The sequence below is a fragment of the Maniola jurtina genome, chromosome 9 (assembly GCF_905333055.1).
Source record: "Maniola jurtina chromosome 9, ilManJurt1.1, whole genome shotgun sequence".
NCBI classification, from domain to species: domain Eukaryota; kingdom Metazoa; phylum Arthropoda; class Insecta; order Lepidoptera; family Nymphalidae; genus Maniola; species Maniola jurtina.
Window position 1 is genome coordinate 11,636,380 of NC_060037.1, and position 22,639 is coordinate 11,659,018.

General features: G+C 36.3%; 1 protein-coding gene across 6 annotated transcripts in view; it reads right to left on the reverse strand.

Annotated features, from left to right (window-relative positions):
* LOC123868383 (tyrosine-protein phosphatase Lar) overlaps positions 1–22,639 on the reverse strand; it is a 586,441-nt gene that overhangs the window by 271,572 nt on the left and 292,230 nt on the right. For all 6 annotated transcript variants that reach the window (XM_045910880.1, XM_045910879.1, XM_045910878.1 and 3 more), the window contains exon 3: positions 6,972–7,077. In XM_045910880.1, the coding sequence (XP_045766836.1) occupies positions 6,972–7,077 (106 nt within the window). The remainder of the gene's footprint in view (positions 1–6,971; positions 7,078–22,639) is intronic.

Sequence of the window (22,639 nt, forward strand, 5' to 3'; positions counted from 1 at the left end):
TTGAGTTATCGCCAAAAATATAAACCGTTTGCATAAGTGAGATTCCGCGGCTGCACCGGTGATAAGACCCCTTGAGCCGCGACCCGCGTCGAACTTAAGATCGCAATTAATGAACCAACCAACTGATACAATAACGGAGCCAACTCCACGGAATTACCCTTTTTGCTAACCCTCCATACTGCTGTTTTTTTTTTTTTACTAAAAAGCAGCTAACCCTAAAAAATAGTTTTTGCGTTATCGCCAAACAACACGAACCATTTGCATAAGCGAGATTCTCCTATGTAGCATTTTCAGTTTTTAAAAATTGCCACCCTTTTTGGCGTTAAATCAAAAAATGTTTTTTTGAGGTTGGCCCTTTTTTAGAAAAAGTACGGCGGCATGCAAAATTATTCGTACAAACGGTATCACTTCAACATTAATTTTCGATTAAGAATTTTTATTGCGGGCGTAAACGCGTAACGCGGCGTGCGGGAAAGATGGTTTACGAGTAATCTATTATTCTCGTATGTGCACCGGAACATATTGGAATAAGTAAAAAATATTCCGTATTAGATCTTTACGACAGCCGAGAAAAATATATTACAGACGTGACTATGTTCGACTCGATTGCTCCCTTCGAATCTATTCGGCAAAGAAAACCGGTCAAGTGCGAGTCTGCCTCGCACACGAAGGGTTCCGTACCATTGTACAAGTTATTTTAAACTTTTATGAGCCACTGGAAGGTAATAACGGACATCTATATTATGCTGTTTAGTAAAGTAATTATTTTTTCGTGAAAATATCATTTTAATTTTTGTTTGTGATGTAGTATCATTCATGTAACAACAAATCCATGGTTTTCGGATTTTTTCCTCAACTTGTGCTATAAGACCTATCTGTCAAATTTTAGGATTCTAGGTCAACGGGAAGTATCCTTATAGGTATTGATTCCCTTTTAATTGACAGACACGACACACAGACAGAAAGACTGACAACGAAGGGTTAAGAGTTCCTTTTTTGAGGTACGGTACCCTAAAAATTGCGCCACCGCAGACGTTGATTTGCATTTTAATACGAGGAATGAAGCTGTCATATTGTGATACAGTGTAGCGCGTGTGTCAGTAAATCATGGGTTGTGGATGGGAAATGTAAAAAAATGAGATGTAAATTATATTTTAACTAAGAACCGCCCGCCGCTTTGCTCGGCGAAAATACAGGATTTAACCAGAACACTAGCAAAAACTTAGCGTTATTATTATACTACCTCAACACAATCCAATGCCACCATTTGCCTTATCTTATAGTTTTAGTTATTTAGTATTTTTCGAACCCGCATTGTATAGCGTGCAAAACACGGGTCAATGCCCCGCCCCACCTAAGACGGGCACTGACTTCGTTGACCTGCTTACAGAACGTTCGTTGACGTCTAGCGTCAGTCAGATGTTTTATTTGCAATATATTGTGAACTTTTAAAAATTACAGGATACTATTTTAAAAAAAACGTAATTTTCATGGTATCTTATCAGTCGTCATCAGTAGGTACTATCACCATCTTCGTTTTTGCTAGCGTTCTCGTTACAACCTGTATAAATTTTCTTTATTCTTTATCCAGTGGGAATTCCAAAATCTGGGCTAATTTCTTGGTTCCAACATAACATTTCAATTTCTAGGTCCAAGTGTTGGCCTGGACGTTAATGAGTTCAATTTTTAGGTTCAAGGGTCTGGACTGGACGTTAATGAATCAGTCAGGACTTCTTTTTTCACACACTTTCGCATTAATCATTATAATATGGTTAGTGATTTTTTTACTTAGGTATTGATAAATTTTTCCGATCATCGCTTTTGGACAACAGATATTTAAGAATTGAATTTACCCCCAGTTCAGTTTGAGTGGCGTGCAATACGAGCTGCCTACCATTATTTACTTTTATCTGGTCCGTTCGTAATCAGACCTCAACATTTAATTTGGGCGCGTGAAGCCATTTTAACATCTCATTTTCATAAAGCAGTGGGAGCATAATTATGCGGGGTAAGGGTACCACGACGGGGTAATACAGACCCCCGTTACACTCGAGACACGGATGCGATTTTTGGTACGAGTTTTATGTTAATATACCCTTCCCTATGCTAATGACTGAATACGAGACGTGTACGTATGGGACCACTATTTAATCCTTTATACGCTTTTTAAGGATGCGTACACAAATGATCGGGTATGTTTATTAGGGAGTCCCGGTTCTGTCTGAAGTTTGACAATCCGCATTTGGAGCATGGTGGACTATGTCCAAAATCATGTGCTCAGTAATCGGCAAAGGGCAAGCGATGGGTTGAATAAGAACGCAGTAGGTATCTATCTAGATTTACAAACACTGGTTAAACGAATACGCTAGATAATATAGATAATATGTCTGTGGCGTTGTTTTCACTAATATAATTTTTCTTTTTAAGCCTTCTTTCTTTCTTTTTATTTGAAAAGTGGGAACATACTGGGCATCTGAAAGTCGTTTGGCTTATTGAACTCCAACGAACGTTTACGATCAAAAACACACCCGAAAGTATCCTGCGCTGAACGTGAGTCATGTATGTGTAGACCGAAATAGCGCTCTTTTTTACCCAACTACGGCAAAGCCGAAAGGAAGGGTTATGATTTTAGCAGTCTATGTATGTATGTATGTATGTTTGTATCCAGATTCTGTGTGGAACACACAGAATCTGGACCGTAGCACCTAAACTACTGGGCCGATTTTGCTGAATGAGGTGTCAATCGATTCTTTGTAATGGCCCGGGTGACATAGGCTATACTTTATACGAAAAAATCGATCTGACGGAAGTTAGGGTCTCAAATTTTTTGATAGAAATAAATCAAACAATGGCAATACGAACGCGTGTGGAGGCACCCTCGCTATAAGCACAATTACTTTAGTAAAAGGGCATTATGTTAATTTTACTCAGGCGGATTCAACGTGGAACCAATCAAAATATCAACGCCCTTATTACGAAAACATAGAGAGTTGATTATTGTGCTAGCTGGAACCGCTTTGAAGATTACCAGTAAAGTAACAAAGGTGCCTATTTCAAATTTAGTTCTCTCATTTCAATTGGGTGAATTTCTCTCCTTTTAGAATAGAACTAGCTGACACCCGCGAGTTCGTCCGCGTGGATTTAGGTTTTTCGAAATCCCGTGGGAACTCTTTGGTTTTCCGGGATAAAAAGTAGCCTATGTGCTAATCCAGGATATTATCTATCTCCATTTCGAATTTCAGCCAAATCCGTCCAGTGGTTTTTGCGTAAAGAAGTAACAAACATACACACACACATACACACAAACATTCGCCTTTATAATATTAGTGTGAAGTGTGATAGAATAGATTTTTGTTCAAATGCTTTTACAAGTGCTTTTGAATCGTCAAACTAATTTACCACTGATTCGGAATGTTGATTAAAGCTAGATACCCACTATAATCACGAATCCGGAGCTATTCACAGCTTCTCCACACTCAGGGCGGATCGCGGGCGGAATTCTGTTCGCGACTCACGCGTGATCCCTGCGTGGCATTGCCCCTTTACAGTCACAATGGAATTTAGTTCGCAGTCTGTTTGTCATCAAAACCAACACTACACGGGGAACAACGCGAGACTATGCACTATGCACATTATTATTTTGCAATATTCCCAGGCTGTAGTGAGTGTATAGCAGGCGTTATAACAGTACATAATGTATTATAGAAGCAGGCGTTATTTTGCGAAAGTCCATGATATACAAGGATGATATAAAAGCTTAATTTTCTATAATCCGCCAAACCATGGATGGTTTGGCGGATTATAGCAAATTAAGCTTTTATATCATAGCAGTACATAATGTATGAAGGCATCTACTCTGCGTAAAAAGACATCAAAGAATTGCAATACGATTGTCCTTTTTGGGAGAGCGAGAAAAAAACCGGCCAAGTGCGAGTCAGACTCGTACACCAAGGGTTCCGTACTCGGGTTTTTTTCCGACATTTTGCACGATAAATCAAAAACTATTATGCATAAAAAAAAATATTGTTTTAGAATGTACAGGTAAAGCCCTTTCATGTGATACCCCACTTGGTATAGTTATCTTACTTTGAAAATTTAAAACACATTTTAATTTTTTTCAATGATGTAACTCCAAATTCACGGTTTTCGGAAGTATTTACTTGTGCTATAAGACCTACCTACCTGCCTTTCATGATTCTAGGTCAACGGGAAGTACCCTATAGGTTTTTTTGACAGACACGGCGGACGGACAGACGGACGGACGGACAGACAGACCTCTACATAGATACCAGATAGAGAGAAGTGTGGATAGCTAAAATTTTCCGAACAAAGTATACACTTTGTTCCTAGCTTTAGAAACAATAACGACATTTATTAATAAGCTTCTAAGGTACGCACAACCAAAGCAGCTTTTTGATATTTCTCATTAAAGGTATGTACACAATATTTTTAGTCCTGACGTTCATAAAAGCGGTTGAATTTATTACCATAATGTTTTGCTTTATGGCAGTTTTTTCATTAAACGTTCTTGTAATTGACATTTTATGTAATTAGGTTAAGGCCATAGCAGAGTGAACTAGAGTGAGGCAACTCTTGGCTTAGATCCTGAATCGACATTTGTCTATATATACTCGTATATTAGGCTAGGGATACGTGAACTCATGGATGTAGGAAATAATAATTCTACCAGGTAGTACTTCCAATTACCATGCGTGAAATCATACAGATCTATTCAAATGAAGTATAGAAGCAGGCGTTATTTTGCGGAAGTCCATGACATACAAGGAAGGAAGGAAGGAAAGAAGGAAGGAAGGAATTAAGCTTTTGGTTCCTTGTAGATCTAGCTAGTCAACATGTAGGATTTGGATGCCACTGCCAACCAGGACTCATCATCATGATCAACCCATTGCCAGCACTACTGAGCATGAGTCTCCAATCAGAATAAGACGGGTTTAGTCCATGGTCCGCCGCACTGGCTCGGTGTGGTCCCACATTAATGTGGGAAGTGGACTCTTGGTCTATAAAACTTAACTTTTTATTGCCACCATAAAATAACAGTCGTGTTGTATTGACGTGTTTTTGGGGTGATGGAATACTTCCAATTAATTTTTGAAAACTATTGTAAGAAGGTTATACTAATAGATTTAGTCCTATGTTGAAATTAACAAAAAAAATGCTAATTTACTTTAAATTGAGACAAATTGTACACACCACTAACCACTAATTAGAAAATATAACTTTCAGTAGTAATTATCATTACTTAGGAAATTTCTTTTCGTATCAATCTAATCATAATTACTACGTAAAATAGTTACAAGTGTCTTTTCCCTTGAGAATTGTAAAATAATAACAGTATGGCCTACCATAATGCCATGAAATACCTATTTTGTGCTGAATGTAAGTAATTATTTAGACTTTACGAAAGTCTTAGTTTAAACATCATACAGTTTGGGAAAACAGAATGTCTTTATACCTCTGGACCCTGATACTTTATGACGTTGTAGCTACTCGCAAATACATTTGACGTCAAATTTGACAAATCTGAACTGTCAAATTCTAAGTTACAAATTACATACGAGTATAAATGAGAGGCTCTGTGATTCAATCTGAAACTGTTCGTTTTGTCATTTAGGTAGTACAGACAGAAAAGGGATGAAAATGTTGTCTTTACTTTTTTCTTCCATACTAAATGACACGATGTGTTGAAAAGTTATAGTTACAAGGGCCTTCAGGCCTTATTCACACGAGAGCTTTTTTAACGTCCGTTAAAAAAGCGTTCAAATAGAACGAATCCAAGTCAACGCTTTTTTAACGCGGACTTTGTATTTTCAGCGCAACGCCGGGTTCTATCGCAACGCTTTTTTAACGCTCGTGCGAATTAGGGCTTAGATACTGATCGCGTCCTACAAAACTCGCTTTTGTGCACTGAATTTTACAGGCAGACTGAAACGTGTTATTTAAATGCTTAGTTATGGTGACGGTAGACTCCTGTTTAACTTAGCAGTTTCCAAACTGTAAGTTTGTTAAACTGTGGTACACTTCCGTGCCGGTGGATCGTCAGTTCGTTCTTTACATTCCAAAAGTACTTAAATAACAACTTAATAATAGCATGCTAGTTGGTCTGGCTCCCATTCGTTTCTAGAATTTCGTGAGTCCGCATTTTGAATACGAAATTAATGCTAAAATTTGTTTATCATTAAAATAAGTCTTATTTATTAAAAAAATATTTAAATGTCATTTTATTAGTTTGAACACTCGTGTAACTTTTTACTTAAAGTTTAACCTTCATAAACTGTTCTTTTGGGTATTGTTTTCTATCTTTACTTAATTAGATTTCAGCAAGGTTTCAGTAGCGTATTTTTTTTACTTAGTTTGTATTACATCAACTAATTATAATTAGTACTTTGTATGCCGCATTTCTTGCCAATGAGCATTCCGAAACAGTTGTACATTATACTTGATGATTCAAAAATACTTGTAAAAGTTGATTTGAATAAAGAATCTTCCAGTTTCTGTGAGTTTTATGTCTCTACTATCAAAACTTTTATAAGATTGTCTGATTTACTTACATATACACTATACACATACCTTATTATAGCATACGTGTTACTTCTGAAAAAAGTAGCTTTCTAATGGTGAAAGAATTAGAAAAATTGATTCAGTAGTTTCTGAGTTTATCTATTACAAACAACCAAACTAATCTTTTCTCTTTACAAATACCAGTCATTTTTGTATCTATTCTACTCCCTTTACAACCGCTCGCACTGCCAAGGGTCACTGGTAGAGATCTCTTATAAAGATAAGTGCTTCCTTGTCCACTTTTCTTTCTTTTTCTCTATATTGTTACAACTTTCTGGTATAAATCAAAATATAATAGATGAATATAACTCGCGATAGTGTAAACGCTGCAGATTTTAGTTTCAAAGAAACAAATGAGAGCCATAACCAGACTAAAACTAGTCGGGACTTACCAGCAGCGTCGGCTTGAGACAGGAAGAAGAGGCAGGCGGTCAACAGAGCGGCGGTGCGGTGCTGCGCGCGGCGCCTCTCTCGCATCTTACCGGCGCCGGGCTGCGCCTGTGCCAAACACCACGTGACAACGCACCGTACCCAACATCACCGCGCGGAGCATCCGCGCTGCATACCACACCCACCAACACAGACCCCAACCCAGACCCAACCCAGAACCAACCCCTTAAAAACCCCAAATATTACTTACTCCTTACACACTATACACATCACAACCGAGTTTTGCCACTTACGATAAACTTTTCAATACATTAATAATAACTTTATTCGACTAACAAATATTATTTTTATTTATATCACAAAAAATACGACAACCGCTTCGATGATTATTAAAAAATTCGAAATATTACAACTAAGAGAGTATTGTAAAGGACAACGATTAGTAACTATATAATTTATATACAACTATTTTCTTTATTAATTTCTAGTTGATTGTTTCGTTTTTCGCGATTCTTTGCTAGGGTTTTGTTTCACTGCGCGCGATCATTTTCCGGAAGCACAGTTCGGTTGAAACGGGAGCGAGAGTTCAACCATATTCCATTGTTATAGAGTTTATAGTCTTCTCAACTGGACCCTTGTGAAACACGGCACTTGTACGTTCGTCTGTTAACACTACAACGGAACTTCCTTTTCATCAAACACATTTTTTATTTCTTGAAATTAAAATCATATGCGTTGCTCCCCTCGAGTCGCTCCTGTAACGAGATTGACCTACTTGTTACATATCTGCAGCATATATTACGTATGATGCCGATATGTAACATTAAAAAAATAAAAATAGAATTGGAACGCGCATCTTGTTGACAAAACATCAGAATTGAAATAACAAAAAAGTGATTTTAATAAAAAAAATACGCATTTATATTTTTAAAGTGAGATTCGATGTGTAAAACGTGTCGCGAATGGTAAGGACATATTTTATTGAATCACTAGCTGATGCCCGCGACTTCGTCCGCGTAAATTTAGGTTTTTAGGCATTATTGAGTTCTACAACTTTTCTATAGAAATCAACCATACATCTCTAACCATTAGGCAGCGTTCGCGAGAATCGTTAACGTACGGCAGTTTTTTCGACGCCTTACTCCACAATTTTCACTACCACGAAAAATCCTATCTATTTTCCGGGATAAAATATAGCCTATACGGATTCGGAAGAATCCCTCTAAGTAATGGTAAAAGAAATTTTGAAATCGGTCCAGTAGTTTTTGAGCCTATTCAATACAAACATACAAAAATACAAAAATACAAAGGTTTCCTCTTTATAATATTATTAGTATATTAGTATTAGTATTAGTATAGATAAATTGGTGGCAGTGGAATCATAGTAGAGCATGCATAAGTCACTTTGTAGCAATGTGCTACGAGGTGGCTACGGGGTGATACATTGTTGCTAGACGCGTAGCCACACAACATTCCTCTAGACGTTTATGGTTCGAGCTATAACATAGAATATTATGTGATGTCTAACATAACTAAGCCTTTTTACGACGTATGCATACGTTGAGTTCTGATATTTTTTACAAGAAAAAAACTTTTACTAGATGATGCACATTAATTCCTTCGTCGCGAAGATTTAGGTTTATAAAAATTCATAGGGTCTCGTTTGATTTTCCGGCACAAAAAGTAGCCACATCTTTTTATCATTAATTTCGTTATATGGTTCGGATAACATGGAAAAAATTGACCAGACGGATTCTACATCCATAAAAGTGGGGGTCTCCAAAAATTTTTTTTGCTATTGTATTGAGTGGGATTTTAAATGAAAGAGGAAAATTTCTGAATTCATAAATACGAATATAGTACTATGTTAAAATACACCAAGCGACAGAAAAACAATTTTACTATATCTGTCGCTATCTATCGGCAGTTCGCGGGTAATAGTCGGGTTTTAGGTTTTAGAGCTGTTTAACTGCATGATAATAATTTTAAGTACTTGAAAACTTACAAGATATACTATCTATACCCCAATGATGACGAAAACTAGTACTAACAAGTGTAAATTAATAATTTATAACACCCCCGACAAGTGAAGGTTACAATAACTAGAAAAGAGCTGATAACTTTCAAACGGCTGAACCGATTTTCTTGGATTATAGCTAAGAACACTCGATCAAGCCACCTTTCAAAAAAAAAAAACTAAATTAAAATCGGTTCATTAGTTTAGGAGCTACGATGCCACAGACAGATACACACGTCAAACTTATAATACCCCTCTTTTTGGGTCGGGGGTTGAAATAGTGACAAAATTAAAGTTTCAGTTAGCAAAATTCCCAATGGCGCCCTAAGTAGGGCAACGATCGCGACCAACGTTGGCTCGTGTACACTAATGAGCGAAGTTCAACCGATCGAAATATTGCACTTTTAATTAAATTTCAACTGTATCGTAAAATACACGGAAAGTTCGTATGTGCGGACGTTAGAAGTTAAGAAGTTTGTAAACCGGAAATTGTAGTATGTATGTATGTGTATGTATACACATTATTGAACCACAAAACACAAATGACAGATTACAAAAAAAGAAAGCTTAAAAATGTAGGTACAAAAAGGCGGTCTTATCGCTAAATAGCGATCTCTGCCAGACAACCTTAACGTTAGGGAGGAAACGAACAAATATTTAGATTTAGCGTTCCGCTCGTAGGGTTTAGCTCGTGGTAACTAGCCACGGCCGAAGCCTCTCACCAAACAACCGGCCGTCTACCTTCTTTAGGTACACGAGCAATCTCAAGCGAATAGCTAGAAACCGCAAGACACAAGCTAAGACGCAAGACGCAAGAAGTGTTCAAAAAGTAACTGAACGTATCTTATAAAAATTTCCTTTTATCTAAGAGTTGTATTACGTCGTAAGTCCTCCATAGACATTGTCGTACCAACACCTATTTTTCGCTTAAATATTCTTTAACAAAATATTCAAAAGAAATTCGAAAATAAGGCCACTGTTCGCGAAACTACGATTACCTTATTTTACGATAATAAGCGAACTTCATAAAAATACTAAGTAGAAGTAACTATAGCTTAATAATGGAGTTTAAAGCACGTGAAGTAACTGTAAAAGAAACAATGTTGCCTAAATTACAGAAAGTTAAAGCCGACATTCCGAATGGTTCTTAACTAGAACGGTGATCGTGGAGCTACCAGAGTGGCTTATTTCGCAATAATTAGCAAAGTTCCTCCATTCCAAATGTTGCATTTTGTAATTAAATTCCGACGGCCGTGAGGTTTAGGATACACACATCCATTATATATTTAATTTGATTTTTTAAATTCAAAATGCCTTGCGCTTGACGACAATCATGCCTGGTTAAAGCAACGATAAAGTCAAGGTTGGTTGGGTTATGGACGCACCACGATCTGACAAGTCCACATCAAAGTCATGAGTGAGTATGGAAAAATTTGATAAACAAGTGTAAATTAAAAATTTATAACACCCCCGACAAGTGAAGGTTACAGTAATAACTAGAAAAGATCTGATAACTTTCAAACGGCTGAACCGATTTTCTTGAATTATAGCTAAGAACACTCTCGATCAAGCCACCTTTCAACCAAAAAAAAAACTAAATTAAAATCGGTTCATTCGTTTAGGAGCTCCGATGCTACAGACAGATACACAGATACACACGTCAAACTTATAACACCCCTCTTTTTTGGTCGGGGGTTAAAAACCACTTCAATTTGTTATATAATGTTGAAAGCAGAAACTATCAAACCTCCTTTTTTTAAGTCGTTCAAAGAAGTCAAACAAACCATCAAAACTTGTAATCCATAATATAATTAATGCACTGTTATAAATGCAAAAGTGTCTGTCTATCATCTCTTGACTTTTCATGGCCCATCCGTTTAACCAATTTTGATGAAAGGTACCATACATCCTGGAGACGAACATAGGCTACTTTACAAGGAAGAGTTCCCAGGGATTATTAAAAAACTTAAACCTACGGGGACAAAGTTGAGAGCATCATCTAAGTACTTGATGTATAATTGTGTATTAGATATTCATAGACAATTATAACAATGTACCTACTCAATTATGTGTAATATTGTCTTCTGTCTAGCTATTAACATATCGGGAAACATGCACCAAGTCCATTATCTATGCTTATCTAATCGCTCACTAAAAGCCATTACTTAAGCTTATGGCCTCGGCCAGCCAAATCGGTCAAATATAGTGGAAACGTGTGAAATTCCACTCCCTAACACCAATACCCTTAGAGCTGGTAGACGATTTTGAAGAGGTGCTTAATACAAACGAAGCCTTCGTGATAGAGTAGGGAAGGGGATAGTGAGCAATCGAAATATTTAGAGAACTAAGCTCCGCACGCTTAGTTCTCTAAATAGTTAGCAGAGCATGCTTTTGAATTAAAGAGATGTATTTATTTATTTACTTTATTCAGAAATCTTTGTGGCACATACCAAAATATACAGAAAAATAATACGAGATACAGAAAAAACTATACAAGTGCAAAGGCGGCTTCATTGCTATTGATATGTTTATGTGAGAGGAAAACAAAACACCATTCCCGGTAGTCATGCGGCGCTCAAAACCCAATAATAGATAAGCAAAACTCAAAGTAGACTGGGGCTGAATCATTACATAATCTACTGAAAATGCCAATATATTCTGATGCAAGTGTTACTTACTACCTTTTAAGTTGAAGGTTAAAGTTTTTAAAGATGCTAGAGGAGGTGCCAATGGAAATAAAGATCTTTGATCTACTATAAGTATAATCCTTGATCCACAATCTTCATTAAGTTGAAATAATGCAACAATTGCATTATTCAAAATATTGATATTACCATAGGCAAAGAAGCAACCCGAGCCCCACTTAAAATGCAAAAACGTAAACCCATTGACCACCTCGGAACTCAATCTAACGTTGAAGAACCGTAATCATCTTTCATCAAGCACCATAACTTTCAGACTTTAAATTAAGCAACTCCTTAATATTTTCTACTAGCTCTTGCGAATTGAGGACCCACTTTGCACTTAATGTGATATATGGGACCGTTCAATAAAAGAAATGAAAAAGTAAAAGATCCATTTTAAAGTCCCGTCCCCAGTATAAGAGCACTCAATATCGAAGACTATTTCGATGACACCATAATTTATGGAAACCGAAGTTTGAAATAACTTTTATCAGTTATTCAAGTTTACTCTCCTACTTGAATAACTGCAGCGAGCGAAAGGAGTTTGGATCTCACCTTGGAATTCAATAAAGAATTTTCAGTTTCACAGTTTAGACAGAGACAGCTACGGGGCTAAACCTGATCGCACATCTATCAGCACATCCGCAATCAAGCACATTCGGAACGACTTCATATAAATTTTCTGGAGCCCGAGATAAAATTCATTTTCCGCACGTGCCATTTAATCTACAAGATTCTTTATGGATGAGTTATTTGCTTGAAAATTTTTATGACTGTTCGATTGACGATGAATTAATGCTTGATATTTATCAAGTGCAGAGCATCGATTTTGTTTAACAGCTTTGTGATTTCATTAAAATTTTGTGTAAAGAAAATACGATAATAGTGTTCTGTTCAGGCAACTCGCTATCATTATCGGCTGTACATCATTCTCATTTCTTCAGGTTATTCTATTCAGTTATGTGTACTAGGGACGTTATTAATTTTCCAAGAGCACGAGACAAACTATAAGGTCTAGCTATATGATTTAAAAATCCTTGCTGACATTATAAAAGGATTTTTTAAGGAAAATTTTAGCTTTCCAGATCTAAGGGCAGTGAGTAAAACAGGATTTTTCATATATTTGGATTTGCGTTTTCTTGCTCGGTGGTTATTTAGCTAATGCGGAATGCTTATTATATTTGGCTTATGCGGAACGGACCATCAGATGTGCGAGCATGTTAGATATCAAATGATAGAGAGCAATACCAGTTTGCACGACTTATAACTTCCAATAAGACCGGACCAGGTGTGACCGGGCGACTGAAGCTATTTGCATAGCACGAAGCTGAGTGACTCGCTTTTATTATAAAGGTACTCTACCGTGCCGGGAGCCAAATTATTATTTAAGCGAGCGCATTTGGACGTCTTGTTTACTAACTCATAGCGAAGTTAGAGGAGTATTTACATGGACCCTGGCAGTACCAATCCATACTTAATATTATAAATGCGAAAGTGTGTCTGTCTGTCTGTCTGTCTGCTACGCTTTCATGGCCCAACCGCTGAACCGATTTTGATGAAATTTGGTACAGACATGGGATACATCCCGGGGAAGGACATAGGCTACTTTTTATCCCGGAAAATCAAAGAGGTCCTACGGGATTTCAAAAAACCGTAATCCACGCGGGCGAAGCCGCGGGCATCCTCTAACACTATTATAAATTAAACTGTATCTCTAAGGCCGTAATTACACCTGTAAGTTTTACTCTAGTTTATGCATGGGGGCCTAGTTGTCAGGTCTCTAAGTGCATTTAATTAAATTCAAGGTATTTTTTCATACAATTGAAATAATATGGACACAACGTCAAGCATTTCAATGCTGCATGACACTTGTTCATCAAGAAAGTATCTGTATGGATATGCCTTGCTAAATCTAACTACAAGAGAAAGCATATCGACGTTTATAGTTCTTTTTGTAGACACAAGATTTAAAAAAATCTATTTATTATAATACTTGCTCGTCGAGCATGTATTAAATTCATCAAGTGGAGAAAAATAAACCAAAAGATAAATAAAAATAGAAAGCAAGAGCATGTTTCGTGTAGTGTAAATACTCCTTAACTTGTTTCCTCAAAGTTTTCTGCTTGTATTTTCTGTACAAGTCTCTGAAACAAATTTTTGTGTTGAACAAAAGATTTCTATTATAGATAACAAGTTAATTTATAGATAGAGATACGAATATAAGTAGGTACCTATAGTATAAAAAAAATTGTGTTTTCAGTTTTTCATTTAGTTTCTTCTGTTTTCACCTATACTTTCTGTTTGAAAATCCCATCTCTATTTAGAGGCATACTTTCAATTAATTGTATCTAAATAAATAAAAGAATTTACTACAAAAACTGTACAAAATATCGATATCATGATCACTTCATCGCCGACTACTCAGAGCTGGTCTGCTGTCAGAATGAAAAGATGTATGGCTACAATCTACCACGCTGACCAAGTACGGATTGGCAGACTTCACACACCTTTGAAAACATTATGAAGCATCGGGCACGCAGGTTTTCTCACGGTGTTTTCCTTCATCACTAAAACAAGTGATATAATTCAACTTTTTAAATGGCTAAGCTTAAATAGGCTGAAGCTAAAATTTAAAATTATATGTAGAGCGCACTTTGACTTTGCTTAGACTTAGTTTCAGTTAAAACGAGACAGATTTATGCTAGCAGTATAACGCTTTCTCTTTTTAACAGTGTCTTAAGTCTGAGCTAAGTCAAAGTGCTCTCTATAGATTTCAGCCTAAGTGTCTATATAAAAAAATATATAGACATTTATTAATAAATAAAAATATTACCTACTATTGTACATTTTTTTTTGAAGAATTGCGTCCACTAGTTAAAGCTCAAGGGCCATTTTGAAAGTTTTTTCACTAGTTTTGCACACAGCGACCGTGCAAACACATTTTTTGATTTGTGAACATGTACAGCTTTTAACAGCAGCCGCAAAAGTAAACTCGTTTATTTCTGTTAAGCTGCCCTCTACACCTATACTGCATATACGCATCTGTCGTACCAGTGTTTATTCCATTCTACGTATGAATTTTTAACCCCGGACCCAAAAAGAGGGGTGTTATAAGTTTGACGTGTGTATCTGTGTATCTGTCTGTGGCATCGTAGCTCCTAAACTAATGAACCGATTTTTTTGTTTTTTTTTTTTTTGTTTGAAAGGTGGCTTGATCGAGAGTGTTTTTAGCTATAATCCAAAAAAATCGGTTCAGCCGTTTGAAATTTATCAGCTCTATTCTAGTTACTGTAACCTTCACTTGTCGGGGGTGTTATAATTTTTTTATTTACACTTGTTGTAAAATTGATTCGGTACTTTTGCAGATACCATTTCTATTAAATTAATAAAATTCTGTAGTTGTACCTAGATATTATACATAAGAGAGGAGAGAAAGAGGAAATATTCAGGTAATCTTATTTTTGGTGTTTAGAATAGTTTTATATTTATGGGGTCAAAAAGCTTATTTGGGTGGTAAATATTGTTTATAACTCATAAGTCACATAAATACGGTACCTAATAGAGAAAAAAAACCTTTCATTTCATTTCATTACAATCATTATCAACAATTCGTATCTAACCAATCCAGGCTATCTATTAACGGAAATATTAGTTCACGATTGAATGATTGGTTACACACTGTTGGTTCCGTGTAAACAAAAATAACACGCTTATATAACCTTAATTACCCATTCATATCGAGATCTAGGTTAGCTGAAATTACAGTACAATGTTAGACCATTATTAATCTGCCGTGTTTACTGTGTAGGGAGGTAATGCAATCATTTTGACCGTATTGGCGCTATGGGGTTTGAATAGACGATAATAGAGGAACTTATTCATTGTTTGGAAATAATAAAAAAAATTACAAAAAAATTAAAACCGACTTCGATACGTAACATTAAAAATTAAAAATATTCTATACCTGGATAAAAATCTATACTGTTTAGTGTTTACCTATTACACTGATCGCGAGCAATTTACTCTTATACGTAGAGGAGTGCCATTATCTATTTATTGATTTTATTTATTATCTATTTTCGAAGATGTTCATCACATCTTCACCAAATGTATATGGGACAACCTGGAAATTATTCTCTTCCAAACAAAAAAAAAAAGGACTTTTTAAGTCGTCGAGTAATCGGAGAACACACATAAAAATATTCCAACGAATTGAGAATCTCCTTCTTTTTTGAAGTCGGTTAGTAACGCAGACACTACGGACGCAATTTTGAACGCATGGTCTTATAAGAGGGTTTGATTCTTAGCAATTTTGGCACCTATAATTACTAAATCGTCCCTGGTCTGGTCTGGTGTTCTGGTACTCTGGTGGGATGCTGTTGTTAGCATCTTAGCCACAAAGACGTGCATCAAGCGATTTGGCATACCAGTATGATGCCTATTGTAGAAACTGATTAGGGGTAATAGTTATATCCCCTACAGACAGCTCCCGCCTTAGACTGCATTATCAGTTATCACTTACCATCAGGTCAGGTTTAGTCTAGGGTCAACTTATTATCTATTAAAAAACAATAGATTTTACGGAGACGGACTCCACTCACCACACTCTACTTCTGATTATAACCGTGCAGGCAATTACAATGGACGTTACTAGGGTTGTCAATGTTCCATAACATACGCCACAAGGCGTCAAACAAATTTTGGTAATGCCGGTAGCCCTCGCAAGTAAGCAACAATAATGAAGATCGCACATAGCCGCAAGAATGTCGGAGATCGCAAGAGCCGTTAGAGTTACAAGAGACGTATAGCGCGTACATTTTGAGATTTCATTCGCATAGTGATAGGCACATGGCGCTAAAATGACGAGTGCGGTCTCAAAATGTAAAGATAATATTTTATGTCGTATTTATCGTGTAAGTAGAAGACTAGTCAATGCTGACCTCTATTGCTATTTTTTTGAGCTATGTGGTCACCAGCAATAAACCAGCTGTCATTGTCATGCCAATTTCTGCAAGTTTTCCAATACATGACGCGCGGACGTGCAAATAGTTTGCCAGAACAAACTTATGGCACCTAGATTCAGAATTAACCGATCCCTATCATATGTCTCTATGTAGTGTAATGTCTATCATGTGTTCATAAATGTACAAATAATCGTAGGAATATTCTTTTTACATTTTTAAATGGCGCCGTACAGCCGCCATATTGATTTTTTTCAAAAAATTGTAGTCTGTGTCTTGGAAAAATGTAAGGATTCTAACGATAACCCACACGTCCAAATCCGTTCCAGCTTTTAGAAGTTACGGTGCAATAAAAGGACTCACATACATACATAATTTAAACCTGAAAACATTTCTATTTTTTTGGGCAGACGTGTAAAAGCTTGCGCCTTTTGAGACTCCTTGCAGATCTCGCGGCCGTGTGCGTTCACCTTAAGAACCAGAACCCCTGCCATCTATCATGTGGCAAGTTGGAAACGTTTAATCACGCTTGATCTTAATTAACTAAGCGACCTCATTTGCGAACTTCTATAACGTTAGCTTTTTTTTTGTATACAACAACTTATTTTGCACAGATTGACTGCCGTGGCTGTTTTGTCAGGATATTGAATTAAATCTATATATAATAATGATTAATCAATATATCACATACATGTAGGTATATGACGTAATATGGCTATTGGGAATAATAGAATAGATTAGAACAGAAATACTTTTTATTCAAATAAGTACCTAATCCTTTACAAGAACTTACTTTTGAATCGTTGCGTCGAATTCACCACTGCATCTGGTACAAATTGCCTTTCCTACTAAGAAGAACCAGCAAAAAACTCGGCGGTTGCTCTTTTTAAAGATTCGATTTACCTATATTGTATGTATAAGTAGTATTAAGGTCGTTGAGTCAGAAAAATATTATTTGATTATCAGTTTCTAGTAGAATAATTCACGTGAACGGAGTGGTGGGCAAAACCTAGTTCAATAATAAAGCTTATTTGTTTATCAGTGGGAGGGCGGGCGGTGCATGTCGCACCATACAGATTTCTTTAGTTTGGCGGATTATAGCATTATCAAATTTTGTATAATTCCTTGTATATCATGAACTTTCGCAAAATAACGCCTGCTTCTATACTACTCTGATTTGTTTTATCAGAATACCGTTAATTAATGGATAATGTTTCAGTTTACCCAAACTTAAACGTTATTGTTAAAATTCTAGGTATTCGATAACAGAATTTGTGCCTATTGTTATAAGATAATTATGATGTTCTACAATTTTAGTAAAATCAGTATTTTAGTTTCTACATCCAAAATTTCATTTTCAAATACCTACCTGCCTACTTACAGGTCTACTTATAAGCGTAATTCTTATTATACCTACTTATATGAAAAAAAAACGGATTGTGGAGCATATTTTATATCCTATCGACGCATGATGGATTTTACACGATGAATCGTGTTCGCGATACACTATCTAGTAGTGGAAAAGAAAATAGCGGGCTGTCACCGTTGCGGCTAATCCCAGGCCTTGCTGTCAGTATTATCAGAGGCGCAAATACTACGACAATACCACAGGAACATTCGGTGAAGTTCTGCCACAATTTTTAGGGTTCCGTGTTCGAAGGGTGCCAACGGAACCATATTACTACCGTACTACAGTTTAAATGCATATTAAAAAGAATTCTAGGCTACTCTTTACTTCAAACAAAATTTTCAAAAAAATAAATAAAAACCAACTTCAATAACCACAGACACTAAAAAGTAAAAAATAATTTAATTTGATTTATTACCGAATATATTATTTATATGTATAGTAGAGTAATGATCAATGTAGTTCTATACTTAAGCGACATTTTTAAGAGTACTTTTTAGTGTTTGTGGTTATTGAAATCGGTTGTTTTTGAGTTTTTTTTTATTTCACAATGTTCAGTGGCCCGACTGTATTGAAATATGCTATGCTTGGTCAAAAACCTACTGTTTACTAAGCTATTACAGTGATCGCGAGCAATTTACTCTTATCCATTGAGGAGTTCTGTTCTCCATCTCCGAAGATACTCAACAGATCTTCACCAAACTAAAATGGGACCACTTCTAAAGTATGAACTACCAAACCAAAAAAGAATACTCAAAACCGGTTCATATTTGGCGGCGAAATCGCGTAACAAACATACAAAAGGAACATACAGTCTAATTGAGACCCTCTTCTTTTTTTTGAAGTCGGTTCAAAAGTTGAATTTTAGAATTATAATATCCTTCTATACATTGATTACAGCAGCTAGGCATAGATATCGTTGTAGGTAGGTATGTAATAAGCTCTTATCGTTAGCCGGCGCCTAATTTAATGGTCTGGCAGTCGTTTTATGCAACATTAGACGCACGTGCTCGTTACTGTTACACGCTCATGGATAATGCCCTAGTTAAATTAACGATCAAAATTGGCTCAAGATTCTTGCCGGCTCTTGTCAGTAGAATCTGCTTTCCGAACTGGTTGGTAGAGATTTGATATCACAAGAGCCGTGTTTTTTTATAAAGATTATTATTAGCCATGCTAATCATTACTAATATTCGCCTTTCCCCTCCAACTAAGCGCAAAGCTGTGTTAGGAGTAGGTACGACAATAGTGCAACGGATAGGGTTTGAACCGCCGACCTTTCGGAATTCAGTCCGCTCCTCAACCGTTGAGCTATTGAGGCTTGATGAAACACATTGTTAGCCAAGATTTTAAACATTTTCAAAGTACATGGTGCCTGCGATCGGTTGGTGCCTCAAACTGGTTAACGCCCACCAAGTTTTTGTCTCTGTCATGTGTACGGGATTACGTAACAGAGAGAGCCTCATATTAACTTCTTTCCGTGGATAGAGTAATAAACGTAACATAACATTTACTCAGGTATCCAGTTTATACACGATGTTGAATAATATGACAGCCAGACGGCTTGCCCAAACGAGCACGTAAGTCTAATGAGACATGCGTGCTCGTTTAGGCAAGTGGCAGCTTACATGGCCGCAGATAATGTCGTACTTAAACTTAATGAGGTGCGGCGTCTGTGTGCAAAACTGTATTTTCTTAAGCCTGAATTACACTACGTGTTAAAAAGTATCTGACGACTTATATGCAATGTAGAAAAAGGAAATGTACGGTTAGCATAAGATTTTAAATCTTATCAACGAGAATTCCGGCGTCAAAACAATCCAGTGTTAGACAACTAGTCAAATCAGTATCTTTTTATCAAGTGCTTAGTATGCGAGCTTCTGTGAAATACTGGCGTGTGATCTCACAATGATTAGACATGCTTTTCTCGTTAAATTGATTATTTAAAATCAGTTATTAGACTTAAAACTAACAAAGGATGTGGATTTTACGTGTTTTGGACGACACGTGTAAGACCCTCTATTTAATAATAATCACTGAGAAATAATTTATTTTTGACATAGGCAAATACCGTGAAAAATTAATCTTAAATGGCTTATATTAGTGCTCAAGTTCGTCCCTACATCTACAGTCAATAAAAATTAAGATAAATGGTACTGGATTTTGACTTTCAATCCAACCCTTTTCGGTCTTTCAACTTTGATCAAAGAAATATTATGCAAAACGCTACAATATTAAAGTAATGTGTATACAGTTATAAAACGCATCATCCATTTTCCATATTCCGAGTAATTTTCCTTGCGATCTCAACTAAACCCAGCCAGACTAACGATCCAATGTGCATCTTAATAGGGCGTAGTTATAATCTATTTGTGACTCTGGCGTCTAGTTTAATGGTCTAACCGTGGCATTATACTATGTTTTAGCAACCATACACGGAGATCAGCAATATAGAAACTGGAGGAGAATAACTGCGCCGGATCATTTGGGACAAAAAACGACAAAACAAAAATGATTTAATATGTTATCCATATACATTTCTAAGTACCGTACGTCTATATTAAGCCCTAATTCGCACGAGCTTTAAAAAAACGTTGCGTTAAAACCCGGCGTTGCGCTGAACATACAAAGTGCCCGTTAAAAAAGCGTTGACGTGTGAACTTGGGAATGCAATTGTTCTATTTGAAACGCTTTTTTAACGGACGTTGAAACAACTCTCGTGCGAATGAGGCCTAACTCTTTTACATTGTTGGCGGATAGCACTAGCAATCTCCACGCAGCCTTCTGGTTCATTTCCTGAGGATCTCTAGACAGAACCCACGCATAGTTTACCCGCATCGCTTTATTCGGATCACCCTCTATAACATTATTCTTTGCATCTCTCACACACGATTTGCTGTGACATAAACATTATGACCAATACGGGTCCTTGGTCCATCATTTTTCGCATAAATAGCTTATAAAAAGTAGCTTATGTCTTTTCATAGGTCTTTAAATAATGCATAAAATAACGTTGCTCCGTTGCAACTACACGGATGAGAGAAAAACTAAAAAATGAAAACACTTTTGCATTAATTTATAATATGAGTAGTGAAAAGTAATACAGTTTTCTAATAGAGCAGTAGCCAGATTTTAATATTAAACTTTATCTTGTTTCAGAAACTCTCTTTCCCGTACAAACAGATTAACTCGAGCGACAAGTTTTGTTTACTCAAAAGCGAACACTCGTGGTTGAGATTTCTAAATACATATTAGCAGGTCAAAGCGCTAAACTATTTACTTTGCAATCTGCAATCTAGATGGTCAATTTGCTTTAATCACACTAATATTATAAAGGCGAAAGTTTGTATGTGTGTGTGTGTGTGTGTGTGTGTGTGTGTGTGTGTGTGTGTGTGAGTGTGTGTGTATGTTTGTTACTCCTTCACGCAAAAACTACTGGACGGATTTGGCTGAAATTCAGAATGGAGATAGATAATATCCTGGAATAGCACATAGACTGCTTTTTATCCCGGAAAACCAAAGAGTTCCCACGGGATTTCGAAAAACCTAAATCCACGCGGGCGAAGTCGCGGGCGTCAGCTAGTATTATATAATTACGTATGCATGATCGCTTAGACAACGCGGGAGCAGTTCGTAATATATCATTGCCATGTTTAAATGTAATGACGTGTGTGACATATTATTTGATAATACGCTATTTGTCTATTTTTTGGAAATCGTTGGAAATTGATTTAAATCATTCTTTATATATATAAGCACACTACATTGATATTTTTTGGAAGATCTTATGTATTAAGAATTAAAATTAGAGTCAATATCCGAGTTCAGTCCCAGTTTATTTTATCCGTATTTTCATGGTCTCGAATCGGATGAGTGTATAACCACTCTTATGGTTCTTTTCATGTGAAAACTACCATATTCAGATAAATATAAAGGTAGTATTTCTCTTCTGCCTACATATTATGCTACCAAGGCCTTGCGAATGTGACCCAAGTTAGCCAGTTTTCAACAAACAAAAATATTCGGATGACACCAAATAAAAACATACAACGCTGCCGACACAAATATATCAAAATTTACATTCGAGAGCGTAACCACTATTTCAAACATTCCTCTAAAAGCCTTTCACCTCCTTTCACATGAAAAACTAAAATTGACAGCCAATATTTATTTCTTTTTTCCATCGACACTCAAAAGTTACAACACTGTGCAAGTAGTTGGAAATAAGTTGGGAAACAGGACAACGACAATATTTTATTCTATAAAATATTATGGACGTCGTTGAATTCGCCGCTGTAATATATTTTGACACACATTAAGCACCAATGGTTTTAAGCTACAAATTAAACATTTCTTTTCATTATTAGGAATATTCATTACTATGACATTTCACGCCTTACGAATAAGCCGCTTATTATTGTAACTCTACGTACAACTATGACTCACAGAAGCTATTGTGCAAGACTGTTATTGCTTCATGAAAAAACACGCAGAACTGACAAAACTTGAACCATAGCATGCTTTTTACAACATGATTTTTAACCCCTGACCCAAAAAGAGGGGTGTTATGAGTTTGACATGTGTATCTGTGTATGTGTCT